At 41.9% G+C, this 12,843-nt stretch overlaps 1 protein-coding gene across 1 annotated transcript; it reads right to left on the reverse strand.

The window, feature by feature from the left end:
• Positions 1-591: 591 nt before the first annotated feature.
• Positions 592-9,098, reverse strand: LOC140913341 (alpha-1-antitrypsin). The gene is made up of 4 exons (XM_073349560.1): positions 8,441-9,098; positions 4,433-4,703; positions 2,411-2,558; positions 592-783 (listed from the first exon to the last, which is right to left on the reverse strand). The coding sequence occupies exons 1-4, from the start codon at positions 9,096-9,098 to the stop codon at positions 592-594; spliced, it is 1,269 nt and encodes a 422-aa protein (XP_073205661.1).
• Positions 9,099-12,843: the final 3,745 nt, after the last annotated feature.

The raw sequence follows: 12,843 nt of genomic DNA on the forward strand, positions 1-12,843 counted from the left end.
TGGTACCCACTCAGTTCTACTAATGGGCAAAGGCTTGAGGTGGGAGGGAAAAGTTTCTTATGTACTTTTAAAAAAGGTTTGCCAATCCCCAATGGTGACCCTAGTAAAAGGCTAGCCTCCTACTCCCCTTTTCTTCTCTCCTTCCTTTCCCAACCTCCAGCTCTCTTTACTTCCCAGAACAGTGCTATGTCTCCAGCTATGACAGAATGACACCACTTCTCCTCTGTTAGCAAAATTGTTCATCATTTCATCCAAAGAACATTAGCTGACAGCCAGAAATTAAACAAGAAGTTTCTATTGTGATGCAAATCACTATGACTGTGTGCTGGAGAATCTGGAAATCTTACTAAAGTCTCTTCATTCTCAGCTGTCAGAAATGTTTTTTGTTTGCTGTCCTAATTAAAAAAATACTTTTTCTGCCCACATCAGATAACGATGCTGCATAAGCCCAATTTATCTTTTTCAGCACTAGTTGCTACTGGTTCTGATGTTGTGCGAAAGTATTCACTAAGGAAGCAAGTATACTTCTAACCAGTTAATTCAGGTGGCAAAGCTTCTTTATTTAGGAATAGCCATCTGAATTGATAACACTTAAGGCTCAGCAGGGTTATTTATCTTTCCAATGAAGAGTGTGCTGTTGGTAGCTCTATCAAAAATCAGCACCAGGAAGGGAGAGTTGAATTCAATGATGTGAGGAAAAGACATTGGCATTATTTCAATGGCAGTGGCTGCTGCCGCCTCTGTGCCTCTCTCATCGATGTTCAGCACGGCCTTATGGACAACCTGTGGGAGATAAAGCACATATTGCCATTCTGAGCAGAGAACAGTAGCTTGTAAGTAAAGATGAACCTGATGGCTTTTAGAGCTGTTTAGAAAGTCTCCTGGGGAAGAGTGGGCAGATGGACAGGACTGAATGGACACTACAGAAAGAGAGGACATTTTCTTATTCTAGCAATTGTTGCATATCTGAGAAACAAGATCATCAGATCATAGAAATTCAGGGCTGGAAGAGACCTCAAGAGGTCGTCTAGTTCACCCCCTGTGCTGAGGCAGGATTAAGCATACCTAGAGCATGCCTGATATATGTTCACCAACATGTTCTTAAAAGACACCAATGATGGGTATTCCTCAACCTTCCTAGGTAACCTGTTCCAGTGCTTAACCGTCTTTATAGTTAGAAAGTTTTTCCTAATATCTAACCTAAATCTCCCTTGCTGCAAACTAAGCTGATTACTTCTTGGTCTACCCTCGGTAGACATGAAAAACAATTGATCAACGAAAATTTTTTGGTTATAAGTCTATACCTCCTTATAGTTATAACACATTTTTACATATTTGAAGACTATCATCATGTCCCCCGCCATCTTCTCGAGACTAAACATGTCCAATACTTTCAACCTTTCCTCAGGTTTTCTATGCTTCTTTTCATTGTTGTTGTTCTCCTCTGGACTCCAGTTTGTCCACATGTTTCTTGTGTGGAGTGTGGTGCCCAAAACTGGACATGATGGATCTGTTTGACCCTCCCCTCTATGAAGGAGATTTTTCTTTCAGTCTACAAAAAATAGTCTCAATTGCAGATCTCCAAGATCTCTGAAGGGATGGAGAACTGGTTTCTGAGGGATTATGGCTGAAATTCACCTGTGTGCAGAGGACCAGCACAAGGCATAAGTACCTCTTGTGTCCTCTAAGACCAATAAATATGGGAGAAGCATCTAAATTGCTTTCATTAGTCTCTTTATGCCTGGGGGAAAGGAAATGACTGAAAGTATTTGGGCAAACGCATCTAAACAGCTAATATAAATGACATCCAGTTAAATTCCAGAAATCAGTCCAAAAACATAGATGCTTATCTGAAGTGTTTCCCTTAACCCTGAGATCTTCTCTTCCTCCTCTACGACCCACCCCTTCATGATATCCCCACCTTGAGTTGCCATCTTGTGAGGAATGGGATACCCTTTAGTTTCCTATCCACTGCCTGCACCTCCTCCAGACTCACTGGGGTGGCCAGCCTGCAATCCAGTCCTGCTTTCCTGGGGCAGGAGGCTGGGCAGCATCTTCCAAGTACCTTTGGCAGCTTCTGTTGAGAATCAGGCTGCCTGCTCACCATCTCATTCTTCTGGAGGGGAACCTACCCTGATATGCTCTGGAACATCCAGTTGCTCAGTACTGGTTCAAAAAGGGTTAAAGGGCTATTGCAGAAGATGCACCTTAGAGTGCAATGGGCTAAGCTGAAATCCAGGTTGACATTCGGCCAAATTCATCCCTGGTGTAAACCCCCGGATCTGAGCAGAGTTAAGCCAGGGATGGATCTGTCCCATTGTGACTGACAATCAGACGCTCTGCTAAGCAAGGTACATTTTAACATGGCATTTTCAAAAGGAAAAGAGAACCCCCACATTTGCAAACTTACTCTTGAAACCTGCAACTCAGGCTCCCCAGTGATTCCAGACAGATCAGCTTGTTTGGTGAACACATCAGTAATGCCCATTTTGGTGAGATGGTCCTTTAAATCATAGGTAGCAGAGATTGAAAATTTTGGAATGTACAGGATTGCAGAGCTGTCAAAAGAAGAAATACAACAAGATGCTAAAATATTTCACTTAGCTCATACACTGTACTCTGACCTATTTAGCTTCTGTGACTGTTACAAGAAAACCCCAGGGAGTAGGCACACTCCTTTGTGTACAGTACTAACTGTCCCTCTGCTTTCCAGAGCTTTCAAATGGTGATGCAGATAATGGGTCGAACTCATCTCTGATGTAACACCTCTGGCTTTGGTGATATTACACCAGGTCTAAAATTGGCCATTTAGTTCAAGTGGTCTCTCATATTTTTTGTTGCTCTTCAGTGGACTTACACCAATGATGAATTTAGCCCAGGATGCTCCAGAATATGCTGCTGAGAATTGCATGAACTTTTTTTTGTGAGTATCACATTGCCAGCTGCTATCCAATTTACTGCCCGATATCTCTAACTCCACTGTGACGCTTTATATTTCAGTATCCTCAGTAACTTCTGCAACACCTCCCCCTTTAGTATCATCTAGCTAATTAGCACAAGCAAACCAAATTAGTGTGTTTTGTCCATCCTCTTCCAGATTGTTAACCTACTTGTTAAATATGACCAGGACTAACACTGATCTCTGCCTCAATGGACTCCTGGCCCAGCTTGACTTTGGACCTGATCCAAAGCCCACTGACACATATTGAGAGATTCCAATTAACTTCAGTAGGCTTTGGATCAGGCCCATATTGCTCTTTATCAGCACATTTTGATTACACTCCTTCAACCCATGCCCATATTCAAACCAATGTGAACTAATTTATCTAGTATGATTTTATTCGATGTGGCACCAAATGCTTCACAAAACTGCAGCTATTTTAGCAAACACAAGACTTTGTTAAAAGAGAGTTCAGGCAGATGTAGTGAGAACCCTGGGTGCAAATAGGCTTATCTTGATTATTAACAGTGAATCAATGGGGAACTCAGAAGTAGGCTGACTTGACTAATGCAACTTCTCTAACGGTTCTAGCATCTCTTCTCTTGCCAGCAAGTTGCAGCAGTGGAAAGTTGTAGCTGGTGTTGATTCCAGCAGTGGGAGCCAGTAGAACTTCATCAGAACATTATAGCTTGAAAAATAAAATCCTAGAAAATCAGGAAATCCACAAATAACCATAAATCCTGTTGATCATGGAATTCAATGATCCTTGTAATGTATATACAGGTCAAAAGCAAGTTTTTCTAGTATTCTTCGGATTTAGAAAATGAATAAGTAATACATTTTGAGCCTGTCATTTCCCTTTGTCTTCTAGGTGAAAGAGTTTAAGTCATAATTTTCTTCACTTGTTTCAGAGAATAAGGTTCTTGCGGTCTACAACCATGTGATTGAATTCTCTGTTAGTTGTGATTCTGGTTTATGAAAGGTGTTAATACCACTGGCAATTTGTCAAGATATTTCAAAATGCAATTCTATCCTGAAAAATGATTGTGGAAATTGCATCTTCTTGATCAAGCAAACTGATTACATTAGTGACTCAAACACACTTTTACTACTTTTTATTCCTGACAGCCCTGCAGAACCGATGCAGTTCTAAGAAAGAAAGCTGAATTCTATTCCAGCCCATGCACCACTGGCAGAATGATTAAATACATTCCAATTGCAAGATCTTTATTGATGGGAATGCCTGAGCGAAAAAAGAACCCAACTTGACTCTAAAAGCAAAGGGTGAGTTTGCAGGGTTGGCAATTAGGAGAAAAAATTGTTAAACTGAGCAGGTCTGATTAGGAGTCACTGAGAGATATAAACCCCACAGTGTCATTTTCACAGTTTCACTTTTCAAAGTACATCAGCACTTCAGACGTGCCAGGCCCCCATACTTGAATTGGCGACTCCATAATACTTTGAAATGGTACCTGATTGCCAAAAGATTACCTTCGATGGAGTGAGGTTGCCCATCTGGACACAGTTTCTTTCCGCAGAGCATCTTCTACCTGCTTAATTTTTCCTTTATTAGGCAGAATAAAATATGCTGTAGCACTTCCATTGTAATAAAGTTGGACCACTGTGCAAGACAGCTCCACATCGAAGTGGTGGACAAACATGCCCATTCTGCGCATCATAGGAACTTTAACAATTGTTTCCTCATCCACAAAGAAGTCTCTTTCTTTAGTGTCCTCTGGCATAAAAGGTTTTTCCCACTTGCCTAACAGAAGGAAAGAGAATGCGGTTGAATATTCTGGAAAAGAGGAATTACACATACAGTCCAGGTGAACCATGTAAGGTTATGTGTGTATGTAATTCAAAAGCTAATTTTTATTTATAAGGGATTATTGGTTTTGCAACATGTATTTATTTGTAGGCCACAGAAATGCCTAATCATAGTGCAACACCCCAGAAACATTAAAGAATTACAGGTTTCAGAGTAACAGCCATGTTAGTCTGTATTCGCAAAAAGAAAAGGAGTACTTGTGGCACCTTAGAGACTAACCAATTTATTTGAGCATGAGCTTTCGTGAGCTACAGCTCACTTCATCGGACGCATGCCGTGGAAACTGCAGCAGACTTTATTTATACACAGAGAATATGAAAAAATACCTCCTCCCACCCCACTGTCCTGCTGGTAATAGCTTATCTAAAGTGATCATCAGGTGGGCCATTTCCAGCACAAATCCAGGTTTTCTCACCCTCCACCCCCCCACACAAATTCACTCTCCTGCTGGTGATAGCCCATCCAAAGTGACAACTCTTTACACAATGTGCATGATAATCAAGGTGGGCCATTTCCTGCACAAATCCAGGTTCTCTCACCCCCTCACCCCCCTCCCAAAAACCACACACACAAACTCATTATCCTGCTGGTAATAGCTCATCCAAAGTGACCATTCTCCCTACAATGTGCATAATTAAGGTGGGTCATTTCCAGCACAAATCCAAGTTTTCTCACATCCCCCCCCCCCCCCATACACACACAGACTCACTCTCCTGCTGGTAATAGCTCATCCAAACTGACCACTCTCCAAGTTTAAATCCAAGTTAAACCAGAACATCTGGGGTGGGGGGGTGTAGGAAAAAACAAGAGGAAATAGGCTACCTTGCATAATGACTTAGCCACTCCCAGTCTCTATTTAAGCCTAAATTAATAGTATCCAATTTGCAAATGAATTCCAATTCAGCAGTTTCTCACTGGAGTCTCGCTGGAATTCATTTGCAAATTGGATACTATTAATTTAGGCTTAAATAGAGACTGGGAGTGGCTAAGTCATTATGCAAGGTAGCCTATTTCCTCTTGTTTTTTCCTACACCCCCCCCCCAATGTTCTGGTTTAACTTGGATTTAAACTTGGAGAGTGGTCAGTTTGGATGAGCTATTACCAGCAGGAGAGTGAGTTTGTGTGTGTATGGGGGTGGGGGAGATGTGAGAAAACCTGGATTTGTGCTGGAAATGGCCCACCTTAATTATGCACATTGTAGGGAGAATGGTCACTTTGGATGAGCTATTACCAGCAGGATAGTGAGTTTGTGTGTGTGGTTTTTGGGAGGGGGGTGAGGGGGTGAGAGAACCTGGATTTGTGCAGGAAATGGCCCACCTTGATTATCATGCACATTGTGTAAAGAGTTGTCACTTTGGATGGGCTATCACCAGCAGGAGAGTGAATTTGTGTGGGGGGGTAGAGGGTGAGAAAACCTGGATTTGTGCTGGAAATGGCCCACCTGATGATCACTTTAGATAAGCTATTACCAGCAGGACAGTGGGGTGGGAGGAGGTATTTTTTCATATTCTCTGTGTATAAATAAAGTCTGCTGCAGTTTCCACGGCATGCATCCGATGAAGTGAGCTGTAGCTCACGAAAGCTTATGCTCAAATAAATTGGTTAGTCTCTAAGGTGCCACAAGTACTCCTTTTCTTTTTATTAAAGAATTACAATAAGCCTTACAATGCCTAGAGCCTTACCAAATTCACAGTCCATTTTGGTCAATTTCAGTCATGGGATTTTAAAAAATTGTAAATTTCATGATTTCAACTATTTAAATCTGAGATTTCATGGTGTTGTAATGGTAGAGGTCCTGACCCAAAAAGGAGTTGCGTGTGTGTGTGGGGATTGCAAGGTTATTGTAGGGAGGGTTGCAGTACTGCTACCCTTGCTTCTGCGTTGCTGCTTGTGGTACTCCAACTGCCCAGCTCTGAAGGCAGAGCCGTTGCCAGCAGCAGCGCAGGAGTAAGGATGGCAAGGTATGGTATTGCCGCCCTTCCTTCTGTGCTGCTGCCTGCAGAGCTGGGCGGTCAGAGGGCGGCAGCTGCTGACTGAGGGCCCAGCTCTGAAGGCAGCAGCGCAGAAGGAAGGGTGGCGTGGGACGGTATTGCCACCCTTACTCCTGTGCTGCTGCTGGTGGGGTGCTGCCTTCAGAGCTTGGTGCCCAGCCAACAGCCGCCGCTCTCTGGCTGCCCAGCTCTGAAGGCAGCAGTGCAGAAGGAAGGGTGGCAATACCATGACCCCACAAAAATAATCTAGCGACCTCCCTGCAACTTCTTTTTAGGTCAGGACCCCCAATTTGAGAAACTCTGGTCTCCCCGTGAAATCTGTATAGCAGCGGGTAAAAGCACAGAAAAGACCCGATTTCACGGGGGGAGACCTGATTTCATGGTCCGTGCTGCATTTTTCATAGTTGTGAATTTGGTAGAGCCCTAACAATTCCCCACTGAGATAGGGAAGTATTAACATCCCTATTTCATAGACAGGGAGGCACAGAGAGGTTAAAAACCATGGGAACTGGACTCGGACTCCTAATCCTGTGTGCTAATCACAAGACTATTGTTATTCCTTTATTAGAATAATGCAGGGGCATCTCTGTATTGCCCAGACGTATAACTTTGAATGACCGGTTAAATGTTTTTAAACCTGTAGTTTTGAGGAACGAAAAATTACTCTATTTGCGTGGGTTTATGAATAATTGGGGCCAAATTATGTCCTGTCAGGAAAACCAATTGTGTTTTAACTTGCTCATTTTTTCCCTAGACTTGGGACCTGGTTTACTTTCTTTTGAACCCACTTGAATTCAGATAGCACAGGCTCACATTCTGTTGTGGAGAGCACACGTAGTTTCACTGCAAGGTAAATGCAACACTTTACATTTGAAGCCCACTTTAGCTGTGTTGTGGTCAGAGGACCTGATCCAAAACTCATTGACTTCAATGGAAAGACTCCTATTGACTTCAGTGGGCTTTGGATCAGGCCCATAATGGGCATTAAAACTCACTTTACTCTGCTTACACTGACTAGTTCCATTGTACAATACCATATAGTAGCAGCATCAATGTTAATGCTGACAAGGCATGAAGCATGTCTGAAAAATATTTGTCTGCACTAGATTGACCACCCTTGAATATTTGTCTGCAGTAGATTGGCCAACCTTTGAAAGAGACAGATAAGAAGGATCAGGTAGTTGGCTCATCCCTTAATGCTTACAAGCAAAAATGGGAGGAGGTGAGTGGTGCAACATTGTACTTATTACTAACTCTCTCTAAAGAACACTCTAGTTCCAGATGAATGATGCACCTGTGGGGGAATCATATGGGCCTCCCTTTGCCCCAAAATTCAATGATGATGCAAGTTTTCTGTGTGCCTTGTGCTACAGGGTGGGGTTTATGTTCCCTCTGATAGCGGAGTGAACCTGCAGCCACTTTTCACAGCTAGGTGAACAGGGATGTGGGCGTTTGGTTTTCCACCCATTTCTTTCTACATCAACCACACTTATTTGAAATCATAATGGAATGACTTGATAACTGTCAAGATAGGTCAGTTTACAAGATTAACAATCTGTACAGTTCCCTATAGATTGTAAAAAAAAGAACTGTAGTTTTCTTGTCTTAGATTCTAAGACTGATCATACTCAGCCATCTAAAACATATTAAACAGAGATCTGTCTGTATATATCTACTTACCTTTAAAGAAGATATAGCTAACCAAAATCATTGAAGTCTCCGGATCAAGACCCTTGACTAATTCAACAATTTTCCCATGTGTTTTCTTCTCTACATAATCATTGATCTGTTTCTGAGCCTCTGCAGTATTCTTGAAGTTGATACTAAAAGCTTCTGCTTCATACAGGTTTTTTACATCAGCTAAAAACTTCTCTAGTGTTTTCAGTTTTTCTTTTAGGAACAAGGCGTTTCCCATATTGAGTTGCAGCTCACCATCAGGATGGTTTAGAATGCGGATGAGAGCATGGAAACCATGATGTATCTCCTTTTCCTGAACTTCTGTCAGATTAAAGGCAAGTCCTTCCAGAATCTGAGTCAGAGTGGCTGATTTAGCACCTAGGGCCAGCATTGCAAAGGCAGTGGAGATGCTAACAGGAGAGAAGAAAATGTTCTTCTTAGGGGCTTCTGAGGTAATCTGCTTGTAGAGTCTAAATGCAAAATCAGCATTGCTGGGAGCTAGTTTGAGGCAGTCACCTTCATGCTGATGTTCCTCATGGTGTTCCTCACGAGCTATATCTTTATGGTGGTCATGTCCATTGTGGTGATCAGGCCTGTGATTGCAATGGACAACAGCATGAAGCCCAGCAAGTAACAAACACAGATAGAGGACGGGCTTCATCTTCCAGTGGAACTACTGTGTGTGGCAAAAATGAATTGGTTAGTAAGTGGAAAATAAATAAATAAACCTAGTAGTGAAAATTACTCTCTCATCCCCATATAATAGGTGATCCTGTGATTATCTCTTCAGTGATTAAATTTTTGTGTGGCCTAACTCGGTTCTTAATGGTGTGCTTAACCTTCCTGCAATTCTCCTACATGATCCTCCTCTGCTCCACATCCCTCATCCCCATGACTACCCAGTGTTATTGCAGAAAAAGCAAGGGTAGCTCATTGAAGGTGCTGTGTATTTAATTTAGGCCAAAGGACATAGAGGGGAGACTATGCAGTGGATGCTACTTTACTCGTATGGACACATGTGCCTGTCTAAAGTATGGCAACTCTTGTGAGCCAAAATACTGCAATGCTGGAGATTGCTTTTGACTCTAAGGCTCTAAGATTGTTCACAACAGGAGGACCACTGGGTTAGGAGATCCAGATATCTTCTGAGCCAAGAAAAGGGGAAGAGTTAGGCAGGAATCGCTATCCAAAGCTGAATACAAGTTGAGGGGATATGTCTGGACTGGTTCTTATTGCCTCTGAGCTGATTCCTCTATCCCTGCTTTTAAATACCCTAATTATTGTCAGGTGTCCAAGATGCTGCATTTCAACGAAGGATGCCTGGCTTTTTATAGCAAACCCCAAAACTCTTACACTCTTTGTAACAGTGAGATGCCTCAGTGAAAAACCTCTTCTAGAAAGAGTGTGAAATAATGTTCTTTCCTTCAGAAACCAGTAAACCCACTGGAATGGGTTCATTTTTTTCAACACTACAAAAAGTGTTTTTTTTTCACACTCAGGGACATTTTAGAAAGTTAATTTCCTTTTACAGGCCTCTTTAACTTCAGCAGGTGCTCTCTTGGTTAAGAATAATATTTCAGTTCCCAACATACCATAGAGATGATAACTAGGGTTGCCAGCTATCCTGGTTTTCTTGGAGTCATCCCTTTTTTTAGGTAGCTGTCCCAGGAAATCCATAAGTCTTCTCAGGACATGAAAAGTCCCATTGTTGTCAGTCACACCCCTGCAGGCTCCCTCAGGCCCTAGAGGCTATGTGGGGGGGGGGGGGAGCCAGGGGGCACCAGTGCCTGCACAGAGTAGCTTTGGCTCCAGAGTGTCTGGGAACTGCAGGGATGGGTTGGCTTGGGACCCGCAAGCAGAACAGGAAGAGCTTGGGTCCAGGAGTGGACAGCTACCACCATGCAGGTACTGTCTGTGGGGTTGACCGCGGCTGTGCCCTGCTAGGTGAGGTCAGTAGCCATGGCAACCCCAGGAGCAGAAGTTCCTGGAGGCTGTGCCATCTCCCATGGGTGGGATGGGCAGGTAGTACCCAGGGTGTATGTGGTAGGATGGGGGGAGAGGGGGAGGGCAGAAAGATGTCCTGGTATTTCATACCTCAAAGGGCAGATGTCCCAGGACAACACGGGTGAACATAATCCAAAGCTCATTGAAGACAATGACATTATTTTCTGTTGACTTCAATGGGTTTAAGATCAGATCCATAGGAGTCAACCCATTTCTGTTTGCCTTCTTTCCTTCTGGTTGCAGGAAGTACATTACTTTGTCCACTAATGACTGTATAAACCCATCATCAAGTGAGTTTGGAATCAGAGCTGAACTCCTTTCTAAACATCAATTTACCTGCAGCTGGACCAAACAAATGGCATGAGGGTTGTGAATTGGTTTGAGAAATACTAGGCCACATTCACTAAAGTTCACTCAGGAAGGTGTAAATTGAAGGTCCCTGCACCAACAATGGCCTTGCATCCCAGCAGGGACTCAACTCCAAAGAGTATTATCAAGGGTATTTGCTCACTGCTGTCTCTTGGCTCTCTCACTGCAGGGAGCAGGTTTATTTTGCCCCATTAATATCCACTTTCCATGATGTTACATTCCACAAATAGAAAAACATTTCAGCCAGGACTGGGCAAATATTGCAAAAATATTTTCAGTGAATAATCACTCAAATTTTTAAAGGAATATGCTTCACTTTGTGTTTGTATCTTTTTATTGTCTTTCTGCAAATATCTGATCCTTTGGGTTTTAGAAGCGTGAATATTTGTAAAAACCGGACGTCTGTTTGCAAATATTGCAGAAAAGCAGAACATCTGCAAGTGTTCATAGCAACCAAGTTTAAAATTCACATACATATTATTTAAGATGGCTATTCTTGTGTTCTCAACCAGTCAAGACACAGAAACAATACCTCATGACTTATCTGACTAGTTTTACAAAGCTCCTAATTTGAATATTTGGCACAAATGCTCTCCAGACAATATGAATAAAACCATTTGAAAATAAATCAACTCTCATAACACATGAACCAGAGCTAAGCCTAATCTGCTCACAGATTCTCTGCAAGCCTACGCTGTGGATACATTTGGATAAATTATTCATTGTGAACTATTTATTCAGCTCTAGTCACAATTTATCTAGTTATCATAGATACCAATGAATATTTCATTTCACATCAAAGCCACCACCATTCTTTGTTCTCATCTCTTTTAGTGCCTAACACTAAACATACAATATTGTTGGAATTTTACATGGGCAGATTTATTAGCCAATTCATATTTCCTTGGAATGTGAGATACATATTGAGTTTGAATGTCCCTGTTCAAGAAGCCATTTTAGTAGCTCAGACAAGATGTTTCAATTACCGCTGTATTTCTATATGAATTCCAGTTTTCTGTATTGTTTTAGTGCATATTGTTTTAAATTTTTGATTAGTTTGTTTTGTACTACACAATTATAATAGGTATTTTTTCTTGGCTTGGTTGTTTTTGTGGCAGACTGATTAACTTTCATAGAGTTAATCATGTTGCATTTCAATTTTCAATTCATAGTCAGAATCTAATATAATATGGGCCTGATTCTGGGCTAGAGATTTACTTTTTTTAAAAAATTGAAATCTGAGATTCTCACATATTCATAGAAATGTAGGGTCAGAAGGAACCCTGAGAGGTCATCAAGTCCAGCCCCCTGAGCTGAGGAAGGACCAAGTAAATCTAGACCATTGCTGATAGGTGTTTGTCCAACCTGTTCTTAAACACCTGCAATGATGGGGATTCCACAACCTTCCTTGGAAGCCTGTTCCAGAGGTTAACTATCCTTGTAGTTAAAAAGTGTTTCCTAATATCTAACCTAGCCTCCCATGCACACAGATTAATCTCATACCTTCACCTGACTCCAGGAGCTTGGACTTTAAGAAACATACCAATTATTGCAAGACTCACAATAAAATCATGCAAGATGCCAACACTGGTTACTCTAGCTTCAGGCTAGTGTGGCTGTATTCTAGTCAGTGAAATTATACCAGAATGAAACTGGTGTAACACAGTAGAGTCCCAGGCTGTCTATATCAGAATTGTAAAGGACAAGGCAAGTGGGGGCCTGACTGTGCAATGAACTCTCTTGAGGAGTGAGCCCTGTGTTTGAATGGAGTGCATGACAAAACTGAGGCCCAAAGAATTACAAATTAGGGCATTTTTCAAGCATTCATTATAAATTTTAAGGACCTGATGGTGCAAAGTGCTCAATTCCATTGATTTCAGTAAAAAGAACATGAGTACTTGTTGCACCTTAGAGACTAACAAATTTATTAAAGCATAAGCTTTCGTGAGCTACAGCTCACTCCATCGGATGCATAGAATGGAACATATAGTAATATATATATATATATATTATATATACATACAGATAAGTTG

This window comes from Lepidochelys kempii, chromosome 6 (genome assembly GCF_965140285.1).
Source record: "Lepidochelys kempii isolate rLepKem1 chromosome 6, rLepKem1.hap1, whole genome shotgun sequence".
NCBI classification, from domain to species: Eukaryota; Metazoa; Chordata; order Testudines; family Cheloniidae; genus Lepidochelys; species Lepidochelys kempii.